Source organism: Berghia stephanieae, chromosome 1, assembly GCF_034508935.2.
Source record: "Berghia stephanieae isolate SIO BIC M18660-M18661 chromosome 1, UCSD_Bste_1.3, whole genome shotgun sequence".
Classification (NCBI taxonomy): Eukaryota; Metazoa; Mollusca; class Gastropoda; order Nudibranchia; family Aeolidiidae; genus Berghia; species Berghia stephanieae.
The window spans coordinates 119,497,295-119,517,361 of record NC_088360.1 but is presented as its reverse complement, the minus strand read 5'-3'; the positions used below and the strand labels follow the sequence as shown (position 1 = coordinate 119,517,361).

Sequence of the window (20,067 nt, the reverse complement as noted above, 5' to 3'; positions counted from 1 at the left end):
ATAGTTGAGTCCTTGGAAAAGGCTCTGTACTCACATTCTTTCACCGTACTCAGGTGTAAAATGAGTACCTGGCCGTTGACAGCGTTGTCTTTGTCCGAAAAATTGTATTATCGCCTAACAGGCGTTATGTCCCGTCCTACATGTTAAATGTTGCTGTTGACCAGAGACCCCCTGTAAAGCGCTTTGAGCACATTTAGTGGATATTGCACTATATAAAAGCTCAATTTTTAAAAAACTCAATGACAACACTTTTAATTTTAAGAACAATTTATAGAATTAAAAGCATTCTGACTAAAATCAATTTATTCATTCATAAAAAAGTACAATGCAAGTTTTCAAAATGGCACTCATTATTTTGAATTAACTTGTATCATAGATGATTATTATTTGTATTGACCTCAGTAGGGCAATCGTATAATTTGTAATTATTGCACATAATACGACACGTCAAGTATAGGTGTCCTCAATTCCAACAATTTATAAAGAATAAACATATTTATATTTATACCGATATTTTATAATTTGTGTGTAATCAATGTGATGTCCACACGCACATTATGCAATACACACGCATCATAAAAGATTATATACGTGTGTGTATTTGATTCGTCTCGTGTTCATTTTATTCTCACACTCAGTATCTTTTACATGTGTTTATATAAATCACAATATTCCTTCAAGTGGGCTTACAGCTACTATGTATAACATTCGCGCGTTTATAAAGTTTCAGGAATAAATGATAAGTACCACATAGACCAAATAATACTTGCTGTAACTATTTCTATCAGATGTAGAAAATTTTTGGCGACTCCTGAAATTGGGTCTGTCTAACATGAAGTTGAAAGTGGAACTTGGAAATTTCCCATAGACCATTATAAGGGGTATTTCAGTTTAGAAATTGAATTATCTAGTATCTCCGATGACGGAGAATTCTTACGAAACATCATGAGATTACGTATAGTGGGTCTTCGGGGTTTTCCCTTCATTATCCTATCCCAGATTAAATGTTTAAGTTAAGGGTTAGACGTCAGAAATAATCCATCATTTTTGGCAACTTCAGATCTCTTGTTTACCACTTTAGAGCTGCAACGTGAACAAATGTTGAGTAAATCTGTGTATTTCCAATGAGAAGTGAAATGTTCATGTCCTGTTCTAATGCTTTTGACATTGTAGACCACAATCCACTGCCATATTCACTACTTTAAAAAGTATGGAATGTCACTATTACTTCTTGTAGCCCAAACGCCTCCGGAACTTGACAATTCCGTATAGTGGCCGCAGCATTCATATCAATGCCACTTTAGACGAATTATTGTTTTAATGTGGTTGATGGGAATCTAATAACATGTTATGTGTGACATACGAATTATTGATGATGTTTGACTGGTGGTCTGCGAAAATTCGAAAGCGTAGTGTTTTGCGTAAGGATGGTTGGGTTGGCGCGCAATGACATTTTCGGTTTCTCCAAAGGACTTTATCTTTTTCTTCTTTCAGCTTATCCCGCATTTTGCAGGGTTGCCATAATGAATGCTAAAGGACTTTATAAGAGTTTTAAAAAATAGCAGCTTCTTTCTTGGCTGGAGATATGCTAGCTCAAAATCTTGCATAATCTTTGTGGCACATCATGGAGTTATTGAATTGTCTCTAATAATAAATCAACTGCATATTTACTCAACCCATTTCAATTTGTTATTCGGGTTGTTGTCCCTACATTCTGCTCTACCCTAACTGTATATTCACATAAAAATCCACATTGTTAATTTAAGTTAGTTTATTCTTTCTAAAACAGACTGTGCTGGAAGAAATTCGGTTAGAATTTTTTTGAAATCCATGCAAATACTCATATGCTTGATTTCACTCCTTGAAATTTATATTCAGTGCTACAACTGAGGAAATACCATGCATGCAATTCTGATATCAAGCGGTCATGTAACAGATTTTGCACTTCGAGGTCGAGATGAAGCCGGTCTTGATAAGTTATTTTTATTATCTCCTAGTAAATTGGCACTACTCCCCATTCTATGACACGTATCAATGATAAGTCTGGCTCTATGCAACTTAGCAATGCGTCTTGGAGTTGTTTGAACAATGCGCCTTGCACTACGCATGTCTTGTCGGCATGTGGTCGTTATTTTTACATCCGGTCTGTAGCTAGCACATAATTGCGGCTCCCACATTTCATAAAGAAATTTCAAAATCTCACTAGAGGTCGCACGATCGTCAGTCATTGGCGTTCCTCTGTAAAATAGCATCATCTCCTCTTTCTGGCGTGCTAGTTTTGCTGCAGCGTATTCTTCAGCTTCACGTTTCTTCTTTTGACGTTTCCCCCACGCTGAATTGACTCCCCCTATTGAACTTGAAGATGGCACACGGGACAGTCCAAAAGGCTTGGGCGTATCCACCCCTCCATTCACCGATAATGTCGCTGTTGACGCATTGGATTCTTTCCGTGAAACCCACGCCAAACGTGGAGTAACTCGGGGTTCGTTACGACTCCTCAGTCCTTCGTCGCGGTTTTCGCCGCTTGCGACTTGACCACTGTTCAAGTTCATGGCTTTCAATTTTGACAGTATAGTTGGGAAAATTTTCTTCTTTTTCTCTGACGTCATGTTCCAAAATTAAGAAAATCTGATGTAATCAATAATAGTATCATCATTGAATAACACTTGTCATACGTTTGGAACCCACATTTGGAAGTGATGTTACTTATGATATTGTTTTTGAAGAGTTTATTGCACCATCGTCTGGAAAACTGTTTCGTGCCAGGGATACAGTGAATCTCACACTTAGATTGTTCTCAAAGCAGTGAGATGTTTTCTTGTTTCCAGGGTTGAATTGCTTGTTTGTTGAATCTGCAAAAATAAGAGTGAAATTATATCTAATTAGAGGCATATTTGATCGAATCTTTTCAGTTGATAAATCGTAATTATCTTGATTTTGTGATTGAGTTAACACTTGCGCTTACTGAACTGTCACAATTGATACAAATGAATATATATAAACAATGCGGCTAGAAATCTACCAACCTATGTAGATGTGTCCGTTGCCTGTTATGTTTATCCCGTCCTTTCTCGAATTTTTTTTTTTTACAAACCCATCAATTTGTCATCGCAAATTACACACGAAAATTTGCGTCGCATGTGATATTTAGCTTTTCACGAGTCTTTTATAAAGAAGAACCTCATTTCTATTATATTGGTTCATGAATTACAATTGTTAAGATATGCTTCATTTTCCATATTCATAAAAACTTGTTACAGGCAATTTTTGAGGCAATTACAAGACCACAACGTTTGTCGTACCCCTTTTTTAAATTTATTTTGACCACCATACATAAACGTCTATAGTCTATAATTTTATGCATTGATTTGGTAGACCCAAGACTTTTTTCAACTCCAGTGACTTTAAGCAGCCATAGCACCTTGCACAAACAATTAATAAATACGGTTGACAAGATCATTTTTCAATATCGGAGCATTGCGCACTCAGCTCCAATCCATGCTTGAAAGCAATGAAGCAAGGAGTTCTAAGCTGATCAGCTCAGCGTTAAATTGGATTCTATAGAATACATTGTTAATTGTCAACACTGCATTGTGATTTAGCCTACAAGAACCTAATCTATTGTGATTGTGTTTATGTTACGAACAATACGTTTGAACTGAAACGTTGATGCTTTCTGATAGTCTCATTTTACAACCAAACAAGATCCATGGATGCGATAATCGAAACTCAAACTTTTCCTTTTTATTATACACGTTTGATTTATAACCATAATGGATATTTCTTCGGCTCTCACCGGCCCATAATTTATATTAATGGGTTTAATTCAAACTATAATATATATATATATATATATATATATATATATATATATATATATATATATATATATAAATTCACTCATCGTGAATGATGTAAATAGATTAATTGGAATGATTTCTATTGATATGCGCTACTTAATCAATAACCGATGTATACGTTTTAATTAATAGTATTTTAAAATGCTCCTCAAGTTAGCACTCTCTTTGATATCATCATCATATAGACAGGTAGATATCTACGCCTCTCGGACAATCGTCATAATGTAAACAAAGGCAGTGAATGGTAGACACAGCAAACTACACAGGTGTGTGTTTAAGTAAAATACCCACTGTTCTACTGCTTGATCACTAGAACCAACACAGAAAACTATGTGTAAATTTAACCGTTCATAATCTGATCGAGAAAATCGTGTGATAACTAGTCAACCATTTGGCGGTATAAAAATAATAACAATGATCAGAGAGAGAAGCCGATTCCATTCACGTTACTGTTTATAAACAACCAACCATGTTTGTCCGAACACGTGTGAGGGTGTGTCACAAATTCCATGTTTTTATTGGTCAAAAATCTACTGGTTAATTCCCCATACTAGGGCGTTATATAAAGGTCCTGGACAAGCATATATTATAGAATTACACTGTGAATATCCTTTAAAAGGACTCTAATCTTCAAATATTGAGTACATTTTCTATGCCATTATCTATATTATACGACAAACTATTTCATAGTTATTTAAACTATCATGACGGGTAGAAACCCAGAAATGAAATTTGAGAAGTTGATTTCTGGTGCAGAAAACGAGATAATCAGTGGCGGTTCTAGCCTATTTACAGTGGTTGGGCAAAGAGGATTCGGTCATATATATATATATATATATATATATATATATATATATATATATATATATATATATATATAATATATTGATATATATTTTTTATTTTTAATTTTTTTGTTTTTTTTTTAATAAAAAATTTTTTTGATTTTTTTTTTCGCCTTTAAACAAAAAATATTTCAACCACCAATAATCACATTCACAATGAAATGACAATACCAGTAGATTTTAATTCTTCCAAACGTAATCAAAAATGAATCACGAAAGAGAATACAACTAAAAAATAAAGCGACGAGACAAAATGCGACAACACCTTGACAATACAAGTCCATTTCCTTCACTCGAAAAATTAAAGAGATGCTTTAATCCCTCAACGGCGATATTAATATTGCTTTTACATATTTCTGGTTTTCAGTAGTACGTAGTAACCTTAAAGTTTTCATGGAGAAGCAACAACAGCGATATGACTCGAGTTTCATTCAGAGCTCAAATTGCATAATTTTTACTGCTGTCTTGGTGGTTAGAATGATTGTGCCGGTGGTGGTAGTGGTTGGAATAGTGGTAGCGGTGGTGGTGGTGGTGGAGGAGGAGGAGGAAGACGAGGCGGTGAGGGGTAATTATGGTAGTGGTTTTGGTGGTGCTGTTGGTTAGAATGATAGTTGTGGAGACGATGACGGAAATTGTATGGTGATGTTGATATTGTTTTTATTTCTATTGTTGTACTTGTTGTTAATATTGTTGTTGTTGTTGTTAATGATGATGATGATGATGATGATGATGATTGATGATGATGATGATGATGATGATGATGATTATGATGACAACGACGATGTCGTCGACAATGATGGTTACCATACGATATTACAAAATTTATTCAATCTTAGGCTTTCGCCAATTAATCATACAATTTGATGACCACATACATGAAAGTGGAAAATAATGGCAAATGGGACCAAACAATAAACTGATACCATTAATAACCACCAAAAAAAAAATACAACAATAGTAATACCACCAATACGTACAATAATAATAACAATGATAATAATAATAATAATAATAATAATAATAATAATAATAATAATAATAATAATAATAATAATAATAATAATAATAATAATAATAATAATAATAATAATAATAATAATAATAATAATAATAATAATAATAATAATAATAATAATAATAATAATAATAATAATAATAATAATATAATAATAATAATAATAATAATAATAATAATAATAATAATAATAATAATAATAATAATAATAATAATAATAATAATAATAATAATACCATCATCATTACTACTACCACCACCGCTACCACTATACCACCATCACCATCATTATTACGTTTCCAATTATTTTTTCTCGTTTTTTAAAATTTGATATCTATCAAAACAGACGAAAATTCCGGTGATTTTTTTAAAGGGTAGTTAAAATATCTACGATTTTATTAGCCCTGAAAACTACGATTTTTATTTTCCTATCTAAAGTAGGCAGGTCTGCTATGACAAGTATCAGTATCAGTTCCATAGTCAAAATAAGACAAACAAAAACAACGTTTATTTAATATTAGGCTTTCGCCAATACTTCATACAATATAATTAAGACAAAATAATGTTACCAATCTCTCCTCATGTATTCGTTTGACTATAGTCACAATAATTACCGTGTAATCTTTGCTCCTTACCCAACCAATCCCTTGCTTCCCGCCTCTTCATCGCGAACCATCTTATGTATGTATTAGCTTCAGGACGGGCAAGTACGGAATCTGCCCACCCTTCCGTATTTCCTCTATAACTTAGAATTCAACTATCTCCTTACTCAGAAGAGTATTTCTCGTATACTAATTCAATTGTTGAGAAAACCAAAATGGTGGTTGTATTTTATATATTTATTTAGTCGTGACTTTTGAATAAAAGTGTTTTGTTTTATTAGAGGGAATACAATAGAAAATTACATTGTTTTGCAAAAATATTTAGTCTGGCAATAAAAATACAGCGGTAATTACTTTAAGAATAATAAAAAAAAAAAAGAATTAACAAATTAATTTGTTAAAAAACAAAACAAAAACAACAACAAAAAACAACAACAACAACAACAAACAAATAAGAAAACAATTTAAATAAATGAGTTTTGAGAAACACTAAAGAAAACGAGGGGAAAAAAAAGAAATAATTTAAATGGATAAACAAATATATTAAAACAACACAAACTAATACTAAATTGATATAATATTAGTAAATTAATAAATTTAATTCAATACTGGAACCTTCCCAGCACAAGTAAGGCAATTAATAAGAAAAAGTTCGTTTGCCAAAATCTCTATTTAGTGTACACTGGTTAATAAGGTGGGCTCATTTGAATTAGCCCGACCTAGTACTAGAGAGGCCAGACAGCAAAATCACCGTCAGGCGACGTGACGATGAGATGACGATGTGGGCGGAGTGGAGTGGAGTGGTTGGGGGGGGGGGGGGTGATAAAAAGAACAGGAGCGTATCCTGGTTTATGTATTACGGGATGCATGGTGATTCGCAATCTATCAAAAATACACACAAATTGATTTCAGTACAAAGTATCAATTTTAAGTAGTAACTTTTGAAATTATCTAATTTAGATTTGATTATTTCGGACCTGGTAATACAGCATATAACTTGAAAAAACAGGCTGGTATTTGCCCACCCTGCCCATTATTACCAGCCGTCCCTGGAGATAATAAATTTGCATGGCCCTTTATTTCCCGATCTGGTTAGACTTTTGTCGACTCATTAAATTAATGTTTTCATTTTTATTGAAGTAATTGTTTTCGTTGTGTTTTCTCTTTAAACTAAATCTAAAAGGTGATCAATAAAGATAGCGTTGGCACAAGAAATCTATTATTTATCAGTTCTAACAATCGTATGTTTGCAGCGTAACTCATTATCAATTTAAGCATAACGGAGTAGACACAAGGAGACTTTTGTCCAAGACCACATAGTTTCTAAGACTTCCTTCAACCCCGTTCTATCACAATCATACATCTATTGTAACGTTTTAAATTATTGAGGAGGACTTGGAAGAAAGGACATAAACGGTGAACTTTTAAAAATACCAATATCTGTCATGTTTGTGCCATGGTTGGAAGCTACTGAATCGAATATTTCATAATTTAAAAAATATGACGTTAATCGTGCCTTACATAATAGGGCGGAGATTGTATCATTGTAATGGAAGTTAATATATAATTTTTTTTCGTAAATTAATATGATTTAATCTCAGTCCTCTTAGAATATATTTTTTCTGCTCGGAGCGTAATATGCTTCTTCTTCTTCTTCTTCTTCTTCTTCTTCTTCTTCTTCTTCTTCTTCTTCTTCTTCTTCTTCTTCTTCTTCTTCTTCTTCTTCTTCTTCTTCTTCATCTTCTTCTCCTTCTTCTCCTCCTCCTCCTCCTCCTACTACTACTACTACTACTACTACTACTACTACTACTACTACTACTACTACTACTACTACTACTACTATTACTACTACTACTACTACTACTACTTCTTCTTCTTCTTTATCATCATCATCATCGTCATCCTCCTCCTCCTCCTCCTCCTCCTCCTCCTCCTCCTCCTCCTCCTCCTCCTCCTCCTCCTCCTCCTCCTTCTCATCATCATCATCATCTTCTGTTGCCCATAATTTATTTCAGTTAATTCTATTCAAGGTATAAAACCTACCGATACTTTAACATTCATTCTTGGTATCGTAGAAACGATTCTCTTTTATATCAATTTACGAATGTAACAGCAATTTAAATTAAATCTTAATTAGGTCGATCTTTCGTATACAAAGGAAACAATACACGGCCTTAACTCCTGTAAGTATTCCCCTTAGGGAATTAAAAATTCAAGAGCTATAAACATTAGCACTGCCATTACCAACTAAAGAAGTCTTAAGCTCTATTCATCATCCTCCAACTCATCCTCCTCCTCCTCCTACTCCTCCTCTTCCTCCTCCTCCTCCTCCTCCTACTCCCTCTTCTCATCATCACCATTATCATCACCATCTTCCAACTCCTCCACTTTCTGCACATGCTCTTCATCCTAATTTTTTTTTTATTTCCTTTTATCTTCCAAACTGCTATTGCCCCATCACTTTAATCACCACCTCCACCCTCATTGTCCTCATCATCATCATCATCATCATCATCATCATCATCATCATCATCATCATCATCATCATCATCATCATCATCATCATTCAGTATCCAAGGATTGGGGACTACGCACGACAGTATATCTAAGAATAGAATTGCAAAAGACACTTTGCAATGCAAAATACTCTAGGAGTTATTATTGATACCATGCGCTATGGACTGAACAACTTGAATGTGTATTATATTAAACGGCAAATTGTGTCTTAGGTTCTCTCAAAAGAAACACATTAAGCTGCCAAAAATCCATTAAAGAAAAATGTTTTTAAAACCCAAGCTTAATCAACACTGGATTGTAGTCGTTCAGTTTTGGGATATTTAATATTAAAATCAAATTGGAAGTATTGAAAAGTACAGAGAAATGCGATAAGATAATGTCACAAATTGCTTCAAATTCATTAGTGGCAAAACACACACATACACACACACACACACACACACACACACACACATGCATGCATGCATGCATTACGCTGCTTGACTAAAAAATCATGGCCAAAAACAAAAGACAAAACAAAAAACAAAAATCAAACAAACAAACAAACAAAAAAGTGTTAGACAAAATATGCCAATACAACGACAAACAATGGTCTGCCTAAGTCTATGTTCCGATGGTTTCAAGCAAGTCATATCAATAACTTTGATTATCAAATATTGCAATGATAATAAAGCAAATGATGCAATGTTTTGTAAATGTAATTATCATTAACTGTTGGAAAACCAGACAAACACAACACGAGCGAGATCGTGCTTGCCGACAATTCTAAGTTTATAAAGTAGTCCTTCGGAGCTATTAGGCCCATGGAACCGAGTTTATCCCGGTTTCTATAGCGTGAAATGGATAATAGCAATTGCTTGCTATCCCTTGGGATAGGATGCTACTCTATCGCAAAGTACTTTCCCCCAAATCTAACAAACTCAGCTACCCATTCACTCCAGGGTGGACAGGGGGATCAGAAAAAAAAAATCTCGACTGCACCCGGGATCGAGTGCTCTACTAACTACTTGTCGACGATACCTGCCAAATACTTGTCTGTCGTCTGTCTTGGTGATTAGTGATGAATGAATGTTTTTATTGTTTTTGTTACTGACTGAAAAGGGATTTTGAGCCCTAAATAATCCGTGTTTGTAATTTGTTATTTTTTGAAGCTGTTATATTCGTTTTTGTTCATGACTTTTTCCAGTATTATAGTTGGCAAAATCAGCTGATGGCGAGAAGTCCTTCAGTGAAGTAAATATTTTATTAACTATTTTAGTACATTCCCTAAAAGTGAAAGAGATACATTCTAACATTCTTTAAAGAGTCTCGAATGCTAAATCTATTTTCGACTTAATGTGACTTTACGCCCTAGGCATGAATTCATCGTTAAAAAAGGAAGCACTCATATACGTTTCTTTCTTTGGGAATATACTTTTTAAACGTAAATCATATCCATGTTTTTTGTATATTTATTGTTATTACGTAACCAAGAATGCTAAATAAGTCTGGAATACTATTATCAATTTTTAATTAAAAACTGTATATTAAAAGAAAACCGGATTCCATAAAACCTTACCGGATGATAAACGTTAAGTAAGGCGCATTCAGCACGATAAAATCATGAGATTAAGCTGTATTAATAGTTATCTTTATTTCACAGTTTGTGAAATTGGTGGTTCATATTTCAAAAGGCGTCATATTGTAATCATTGTAAAAAATGTGTGGTTTCATGACGTGTTCGTTTATTGAACATAATATTTTGTCATAGTGTTAAGTCAAAGTTTACTTATTTGCAGGACAGATCACTCATTGTTGTAATGGAAATACTCTCAAATCAACGCAAAATGTTGTCCATTACAATAACGTTAAATCAAGCTCATAATTGCGTTCGGTTATCAGACCTGGTAATATGTGCACACCTTGTGATAATTGGAATCTTTTAAGCAGTTTTTTTTCTGCATCGGTTATATATAACCGACGTGTACATGTACAGGTCCAACATCCTAACCCACTAATGGGCCTAAATTAACATTGGACAATATTTTTTTCGTAATTTTTTGAGATTTCCATTACAACAATGAGCCCATAAGGAATTTGGTTATCAGACCTGCAAATAAGTGCACGACGATGATGTTCTGAATTACTTTTTAAAAATTATATAAATGCTTAATTATAGTGTGAAATGAGAAAAACATGTAATTTGTTGTATTATAGAGGCAGGCTATAATAATTCATATTTACCGTCCTCGGAAATAACCTAAATCAAAAATCAAAAGCCCCCAAAATTATGTAGACCCACTCGGCACACAAAAATGGGTGTAACTCTTTCTCTTTATCTCAATCATAGCAAGTAGATAATATTACTATTGTCAATGTAGTGAAAGATAAGGTAGTATATTAAATATTATGACATTCCATTTTAATCAACTATAAATAAGTCCTCGCATAACCCAAAATACCACGATAATACACCATGTAAACATACAAACCATCACGTGTAATCACAGCTGTAACAATCACATGCGCGGAGTAGAAAAAAAAAATATTCCCCCCCCCCCCCCCTTTCCTGTTACGACGATTAAGTCAAATTATTAAGGACATGCCCGTGCGTATGGGCTTTTATTTATTGGTTTATTATCATAATATATCAAAACATCGGGCTTAAAAATGGACCAATCGATCCTTAAATGCCATGAAATTGTTGGTTATAATGTTCTGTTAGCACAATATGTGTCACACAATGTCAAATTGAAAATAAGTATCCTTTTTTATAAAATCCCTTAATCAAATTGAAAATGTATAATATAATATGTGTCTTGTAAGATTATAATCGTATACATATTCCAGATAGATAAATTCTTTGTAAACAGAATTTTAAAAATCAATGTTCATTATAGTTTTATGATATATGTATTTTATATATATATATATATATATATATATATATATATATATATAAATATATATATATATATATATATATATATATATATATATATATTATATTACATATATATATATATATATATATATATATATATATATATATATATATATATATATTATATTACATTAAGCATATCATTTTCGTAAGCTTTGGGCAAAAATTACCGAAATACATAAACAAAGCAGAGCAATATAAATAATGGAATTTAAGAAACACGTTTTTCTTACACTGTACATCCTATCGCTCACATTCACTTGCAAACAAATAAGTATCCAAACTGAAAGATCCAGTTTCAATGTAATTTAGGACAAATTTACGTCATCACTATTATTCTGACATAGTTTCGAACACAGAAACAATCACATCATGATTTATGTAGAAACAGCCAAGTCCATCAAAAGAATATCCAAACAATAAAAATTAGGTACTTATTCATTTGGGGTTTTTCTAATAGTATATATCGCCGATAGTCCGACCCTTACCATTTTCAATGAATGCCATTATAATTGATTGTCATTATCACAAAGTCATTTCACAAACACCATACAACCATTAAAACGTTTAACGACGGCGTCACAATCCTACCCCTATGTTCAATGACATGGAAATTAAGTCATTCCAATGTAAGGCGCTCAATCAATACGTTTTATAAAAGATTTTCTTCAGTCGAAGAGCAGTGGGGCTGGCCGACAAAGACGAGAGAACAAGGGGCTGGCTGCTGCTGTATGTGATCAATGACGAGATTGTAAAGCCAGTTCATTGTTCTGGAACTAACAACTCTGGCCGCTCTGTGTCACAATAAGCATAGATTTTGTAGGGACCAATCACTCTGGCGTAACTCGAAAATACTCAAAATTTGACCCTTTTACCATGCACTCGCAATGAGATATAGAAATACCAAATAAGATAGATGACTGGCGTAAAAATAAAAGAAAGATAAATATATATTAATGTCACTATTAATTAGTCTTCCAAGTAAATGAAAGTTAAGCAGTTCGGAAAGATATTTGTTTACACATTAAGAATATTTATATTTAAGAATATAGTGAGGTTACAGCTAGACTTGTTATCAACTAATGATTTTTGGCGCACCTATTGTAATGTGCTTATGTAGGAAAAGGGAAACGCGTTTTAACATAAAGGCCCACGCGGCCCTCTGTAACGTGCCGGTAACGGTAGATAACTCATTCGTGAATTAATAAATCATGGCAACAATAACAAGCGTACATTATTATCAATCCGTTTAACAATAAACAATCACCTACGTATTGTGATTTACTAGTCTATTATAATAATAGAAGATGTAAGAAAAGCCTTTGTTTTTTCAGTCCAGTTCTATATTTGAGGTTAAAACTGACACAAAAGGTCATTCAATTTTGAATTCAGGGAATATGCCACAATCACTAAAGTGGGTAATACATAGTTACTTATCAATAGGTAGGTCTAGTGTACATTCGAAAAGCTTTACGTGACTATATGTTTAGAGCGTTTTCTATATTTTCTTTTTTCTTTTCTTTTTTTTTTTCCCTCGAAAGCATTGTGTTTAAAATATCAGGCAATAAGTACAAAGATTTTAGAAGGGAAAATTTTAAACAGATTTTGATGAAAGATTCTTATTTTTAGAGAATGTATCATCGCTCACAGAGCACACAACTCTGTATTGCTAGAATATCTATGGTGAAGTATTGTAACACCGAACATCTAGAGGTGCTTAAATGAGTCAATAAAATATATAGTAAAATAAAGGGAGTAAAAATAACTATAATGCCAATGTAATATAACATATTTCCTTTTCTTGTTACCTGAAGAAGGCCAAAGGCCGAAACGTCGTTTACTTTGTTTTGTATCTGTTTAAGAGGCATTTTAGTCCCTTTCTTTTACTATACATTTTAACACCGAGCAACAACTTAAAAACAATAAGTTAATTTTAAATTCAGGTGCTATTAATAAATTAAATAATGTTTCACCAAGGCATACTAACAAATTATTCTATACTTAAATTCAAATAAGAATAGTGTCTGAATAAACCTTTAATGATAAATAATACAAAGACTTACTTGTTATTAACTTACTTGTTATTACAAAGAAAACTGGCAATCACAATGAACTTCAACCGCATGACGCCTCCTTATAAAGTTTTATATCGTGCGTTTTATATATTATATTATATACATCTTATACCAATAAGAATAAATACTCCAAATCGCCTGACTATATGCAATTTGAGAAGATCAGAAATGAATGAGCAACCGGAGGCATTCGTTATCCCAAGTACTTATGAATACCAGCGTACCATTGTATTCTCTCTACTTTATCAATTCAGCTTTGCAATCAGTCGTTGGGAACCACTCAGAAAGCAAGCTGTGGTGACGTCCACACACCTCCAATCTGCTAAGATCCAGTGGTGGTTATTACATAGCGCCCAGTAATCCTATTGCTTCCATTCCACACGGGCTTTAGAGCTCAGAGTACCGTCTTGATGATGATGGTAATGTCGGGCTTTTACTAAACAAAGAACGGATGGAATGTGGATTACCTCGCTGCCACTGCTTTGATGAAGAAGGCAATGTACTGAAAGGCTGTAAATATTGAATGAGATTAAAATTAAACTGATTTTGTTCAAAAACAATCTTGAGCATTTATACTGAGCAACAGACATTAAATATGCTCAAAGCATTGTGCAAGAGGTTCAAAGCCAACAGCAACACTTAAAATAATATGGAACGAGCCACCACGCTTGTAAGGCGCTATTATAGTTTATTATTATTATTTTTTTTTTTTTATTTTTTTTTTTTGGGGGGGGGGGGGGGGGTTATTCTTTAAATGACAACAATGCTTCATTTTACACCAGCATACGGTAAGAGATTATGAGTGTGAGTGAAGATTCTCTTCCAAGGACTCAACTCTGCGTCGCCCAGAGCTGTACTCAAACCAGGTAAATAATATAGACCCGAAGGCGTGCGTCAAAATGCTTACCACGAATCTGCACAGGTAAAACTGACTATTCTCACTCATTTCAAGGAAACGCGTGACTTCAATAAAAATGAATCACATTTGTGAAGCACATTTATTTATTGAAGTGCTCAATTTTCCGATTGGTATTCAAAGTTTCGCTTATTGTTCATTTTGGCTACAACTAAGCATTTTCACCAAGAGTTCAGTGGTGCAAGACATGATGGAGTAGATCTACATCTTTTGTGGTGATTACAATGAGATATAATGAATTAGAGTAAAATCAAGTCTTCGTCTAAAAGGTTTAAACTACTTTTAATCCAAAAACGAATTCGGATCGACATTATAAATATATAAAGTTATTATGATACACGAAAAAGTATGGTAACTGTCCATGGATCTGAGTGCAACAACTTAGCCGAATATATATATATATATATATATATATATATATATATATATATATATATATATATATATATATATATATATATATATATATATATCTTACCAAATCGAAACATAAGAAAATTTGATTTTTTGACAAAAGGCACTATCCATATTGTGGATCCGAAAAAGTGTTTATGAAACGGTGTCAGACAAACAATAAAGAAAAATAGAAGGAAAAAAAAAATCATCCCAACAATTCAACCTGTCTCTCTTGACTGGAGCCTGCTCCCTTATCGGTCACTATCTACGCCCTATATTGTGCCTAATCATTTTTACGACATGCCTTGTAGTTCAAATGATTATGTAGTCAGTGCCTTTTGTCACGTGGCCAATGGCCTCACAATTGCCTTATGGACCAAGGAGTAAGAACTTATTGTTGCTGTTTCAGTAACCCTACACGAAGTTGGCGAATGATTTTGTCGCCAGCTGGAAAGGACAGTATTTATGTATGGGTCGAATCAATTAGGTATCGTGAAATGAATACGGAATATAAAAACAATACAACATGCTCTCTCTCTCTCTCTCTCTCTCTCTCTCTCTCTCTCTCTCTCTCTCTCTCTCTCTCTCTCTCTCTCTCTCTCTCTCTGTGTGCATGTGTATGTGTGTGTGTGTGTGTGTGTGTGTGTATGCACGAGCCAAAGGTATTAATTGGTAGCCCAGTTGTATTTGGACAGGAAGCTCCGATTCGAATCCTATCGGCAACACTTTTTTCTTAAATTTATTGTTTTGTTGTTTTGTTAGTTTTTTTTTTGTTTTTTTGTTTTTTTTTGTTTTTTCTATGATTTTTTATGTTTTGTATAGCACTGTTTTTTGGGGTTTTTTTTGTGTGTGTGTGTTTTTGTTTTGTTTTGTTGTTGTTGTTTATTTTGTTTGTTGTTTTTCCATTTGTTCTTTATTCCTCTTGAGCGCTGTGGAATTTTAAGAGTTCGGTCCAAAGCAATAGACGGGAACAGGACATGGCATAGAGGAGTCGGTTTTTAATAATCTACATTGTGGTGAATGTGTTAGAAAAGTGAAACTCTAAACCAATAAAATTTCGCTATTTTGTTTTAAACGCCATGAAGTAAGAATCCAGTTCAATTAATTTTTTTTTCTTGATCATAACCGAATACATAATTTATGGTATAAAAAATGTTGTGATAAAATGGCCATAGATCATTGTTTTTAAGTTGCGGTTAGTATCAACACAAAGGTCTCTATGTTTTGTTTTTTCTTGTTTTGTTTTTATGTAAGAATTGCTGCAGGAGCCCAAATGCCTTGGACACATCTTGGACAGTCTTTGTCCACTTCTTTGCTTCACCCCACGTCATCTAGGTCTTCCGGTCGGTGTCCAAAGATACATAAAAACAAAAAAAAAAATAATAAATTAACAGTTTAAAAAATGAAACTTTGATTTATTTTATGTGGTTTGTTGAGATCGATAGACATCTTATAGTAGAATGACAAAAATTTAAGATCTCGTATTTCTGGCCATATTAATTTTGATACGTACGGTACCCTCTTTTTTGGTGTGTGTGTGTGTGGTGGGAGGTGGGGGGGGGGGGTATTTTGGTCGGCCCTTATCAAACTCATAATTGAGACGATAGGTCACAGATTTCATTTCTCAAAAACACGTGGGTCCAATCCTTAGTCTGCACCAGTGTGGTATCGAATCGGGATATCTAACAGTTCTGTCATGGTATCACCAGTGCCGCTAAGCGTTAGGGCCTCCGATAAGCCTCTTAGGGAATAATCGCTACCCGCCCTACAAGAACAGAAACGTTGTTAGGAAATGGGTTTATAACAAAATCCCTGTCAATCCAAATACATAGAGTGAGTGCTCTTTACTTTGACCTGAGCAGGAGGATCATATTTATCTTATATCATAAATAAGCTCCTTATGATTATGGTTTTGATTATATAATTTACCTATGAACCTTGTTTGCCTCAATTTCAGCTCACAACATAAACCTACTTGTTTTGAGTAGATGACACCGAAATTAACCCTGTTTACATGACAAATATGTTTGGTTGTCCCTTGACTACCAGTTGGGACAATAATATTATGGGGAACAAAAGTGTGATGTCAAAGAAAATGGTTCCAATCTCATTGGAAGTGTAATATTACTATTACGGAGGACTAAATGCATACTTTGTGCAAATGCTCATATCGTTTAAGAGCGATGGCGTCTTTTTTTTTTTCAGGTTCTAATATGCGAGTCGTCAATGAGGATCATTTTCAAAAAGTAGTCCTTCAGAGCCATTGAACCCATGGAGCCGGAGTTTATCCCGGTTACTATAGTGTGAAACGGACAATAGCAATTGCTTGCTATCCTTTGGATAGGACGCTATTCTATCGCAAAGTACTTTCTGCCAAGTCTAACACACCCAGCTACCCATTCACTGATGGGTGGACAGGGGGGGGGGGGTCGGAAAAAAATCTCGACTGCACTCGGGACCGATCTTGGTCCTTTTGCGTGTGAAGGGAGTGCTCTACCAGCTGGGCTATGGGATTCCCCCCCCCCCCCCCCCTATGAAGATCATTCATCTTCACCGTTTTGTGTCCCGTAATCCACAGAATTTGCCTAAAAATTCTGCTGCTAAAATAGTTATGCCACCTTATGATTCAATATACAACGTATTCATTGGTAGTCCTCCGCAGGACTGATTATATACACACTTCCTAGGGTTTTGGAACCGGAAGAGTTAAAGATGAGAAGGCACGACTTCTCTGTCCTATTCTTCTTTCTAAAAAATATAATGTTTTGCTCAATTAAGGCTATTTTCATGGAAACTCTGATAATCTCAATACTATCTGCCTATCTGTGCGGCTATATGGTCTAGTGGTATGACACTCACCTTCGGAGCGGAAGGTCAAGTGTTCGAGTCCCGCTCTGAGCGTCGCGTAGTTGGAAAAGGATCTTTACTCAAAATTTCTCAAAGTACTCATGTGTGAAATGAGCATATGGCCGCCAACATCGTTGTTTCCGTCGAAAAATAAAATATGATATCGCCTGCGTCATTTCCTACATGTTTAGCGATGATTCATGATGATGCTGTCTAGGAACCCTCTGTAAAGCGCTTTGAGCATGTTTAGTGAATGTTGCTCTATATCAATGCTCCAGAGACAAGAAGCTATATATTGTGCATTTATCGACTATGAAATAGCATAATATGACATTATTGACAGATCTGCGTTCTTTACAAAATTGATAAAATCCGATGTTAGCTCAAAATTTGTCAAGCTATTTAGAAATATTATGTAATCAAAGGTCAAGCTGGCATCGGGGGAAAAGGTCAACAACAAGACGTTTTTCTTGAACCAGCTTGTAACTGGATTCGTTTAATTCTATGCCTGAGAATTATTGGGAACTTACTGGGTGCTTTACAGAAGCAAGACAACACCTCAACAGAAGATCTTAAACGTTGTCAATACACTTCTGCTTTGGCGCTGAACCTGCTGATAATAATCCATTATCATCGCAATAAGTCCATTCAAATAAAAACCAGGATATCTATTTGATAAGAGGACTACATAGCAGTTGAATTCTGTGCTGCCACTGGACTTCGCAATTACTATTTGGAAAGCGCCAGATATTATTGTTATGAAACATACCAATGGTCACCGGCCGATCTATGTGGTGTCTTCGTCTTGTGGCCAAAAGGCGGATGATTGGTTATGATCCCAAAACTGTGGTCCAATCAAGTTGTCCTTCGTTGAAGCACTTTAAAGAGATTTCCCGATTATACTCAAAAGTGAATGATTCCATCTAGTTACAAACGTGACCCACAGTCTCCAATCGGTATGGTGTCGGGATGAATACTGTCCTTATATATAGACCAACTCGATCCATGCGATCCGCCACTATAATAAAGTATGCTGAGCGTGGTTTTGCATTTTCGACTCCAATCATAAGGAATTCTTTACCACATAAAACCCGACAAGGTGAGAATCTACCAGTCTTCAAACGACATTTAAAAACAAATCTGTTTCATTCTATTTTCGTGATTTTATGTGAACTTCGATTAAGATATGTGTGTGACTGTTGTGGTGATTTTGTAGTCGAATGAATGAACTTGTGTGTACGAAAAAAAAAACTATTGTAAAGCACCTCTGAGCACTATTTGTGGATGCAGGCGCTATATCAAATAAGAATTGTAATAATAAGAAAAACGTGAATTTAGGATTATAATGACAAGAAACAGGAACTTTGAGTATTTTGCAATGTATACATTATATTTATGATCTACAATAGCGAATAGAAATAAACCCCACTTTTCATATTTGTGGCTAAATTCAATTGTTATCACTTAGGTCACCCCGACATTATACTGCTTTGAGACAGTGGGTCACAAATACTGCAAGAGTGTTTATATAAAATGACGCATTGCTTGCAACTTTAACGGGTTGAAATAAATATTTGACTCAATAATATGGCCTTCTGGAGGGAGTAAGTAAAAATCCTCTAACTTGTAGTAGTAGTGGTAGTAGTAGTAGTAGTAGTAGTAGTAGTAGTAGTAGTAGTAGTAGTAGTAGTAGTAGTAGTAGTAGTAGTAGTAGTAGTAGTAGTAGTAGTATCTAGTAGTAGTAGGAGGAGGAGGAGGAGGAGGAGAAAGATAGAGGGGAGGGGGGAGAGGTGAGGAAGTAGAAAGGCCTTCTCCTGCTCAATTGGATTCAGTAGTCTGATGTCACGCCGCCTGGCAACGGCGGCCATCTTGGTTCTAAACAAAGAAAATCATTTCTTTTTATTATTCGTGCTGGCTAGAACTTTTCATATATCTTGTGATCAGAATGTGTAAAAGTCAAAACATGATCAAATGTATGTGTTTTTTCCTCCGGATACGCTTTTATGCTTGCCGCAGAAATATTTCATACGGGCGTCCGCCATTGTTCCGATAGTTTAGAGCCAGTGTTACT

General features: G+C 34.4%; 1 protein-coding gene across 6 annotated transcripts; it reads right to left on the bottom strand.

Moving 5' to 3' along the window:
- Positions 1-249: 249 nt before the first annotated feature.
- Positions 250-14,103, bottom strand: LOC144962916 (uncharacterized). Of its 6 annotated transcripts, none has more exons than XM_078896315.1 (2): positions 13,826-14,103; positions 250-2,852 (listed from the first exon to the last, which is right to left on the bottom strand). In XM_078896315.1, the coding sequence occupies exon 2, from the start codon at positions 2,607-2,609 to the stop codon at positions 1,926-1,928; it is 684 nt and encodes a 227-aa protein (XP_078752441.1). In that variant the 5' UTR covers positions 2,610-2,852; positions 13,826-14,103; the 3' UTR covers positions 250-1,925. The 6 variants fall into 6 exon arrangements, with proteins under 6 accessions (XP_078752441.1, XP_078752443.1, XP_078752442.1 ...); XM_078896317.1 differs by having other exon boundaries at positions 14,062-14,103; XM_078896316.1 differs by having other exon boundaries at positions 13,841-14,036.
- Between the last annotated feature and the right edge of the window lie 5,964 nt (positions 14,104-20,067).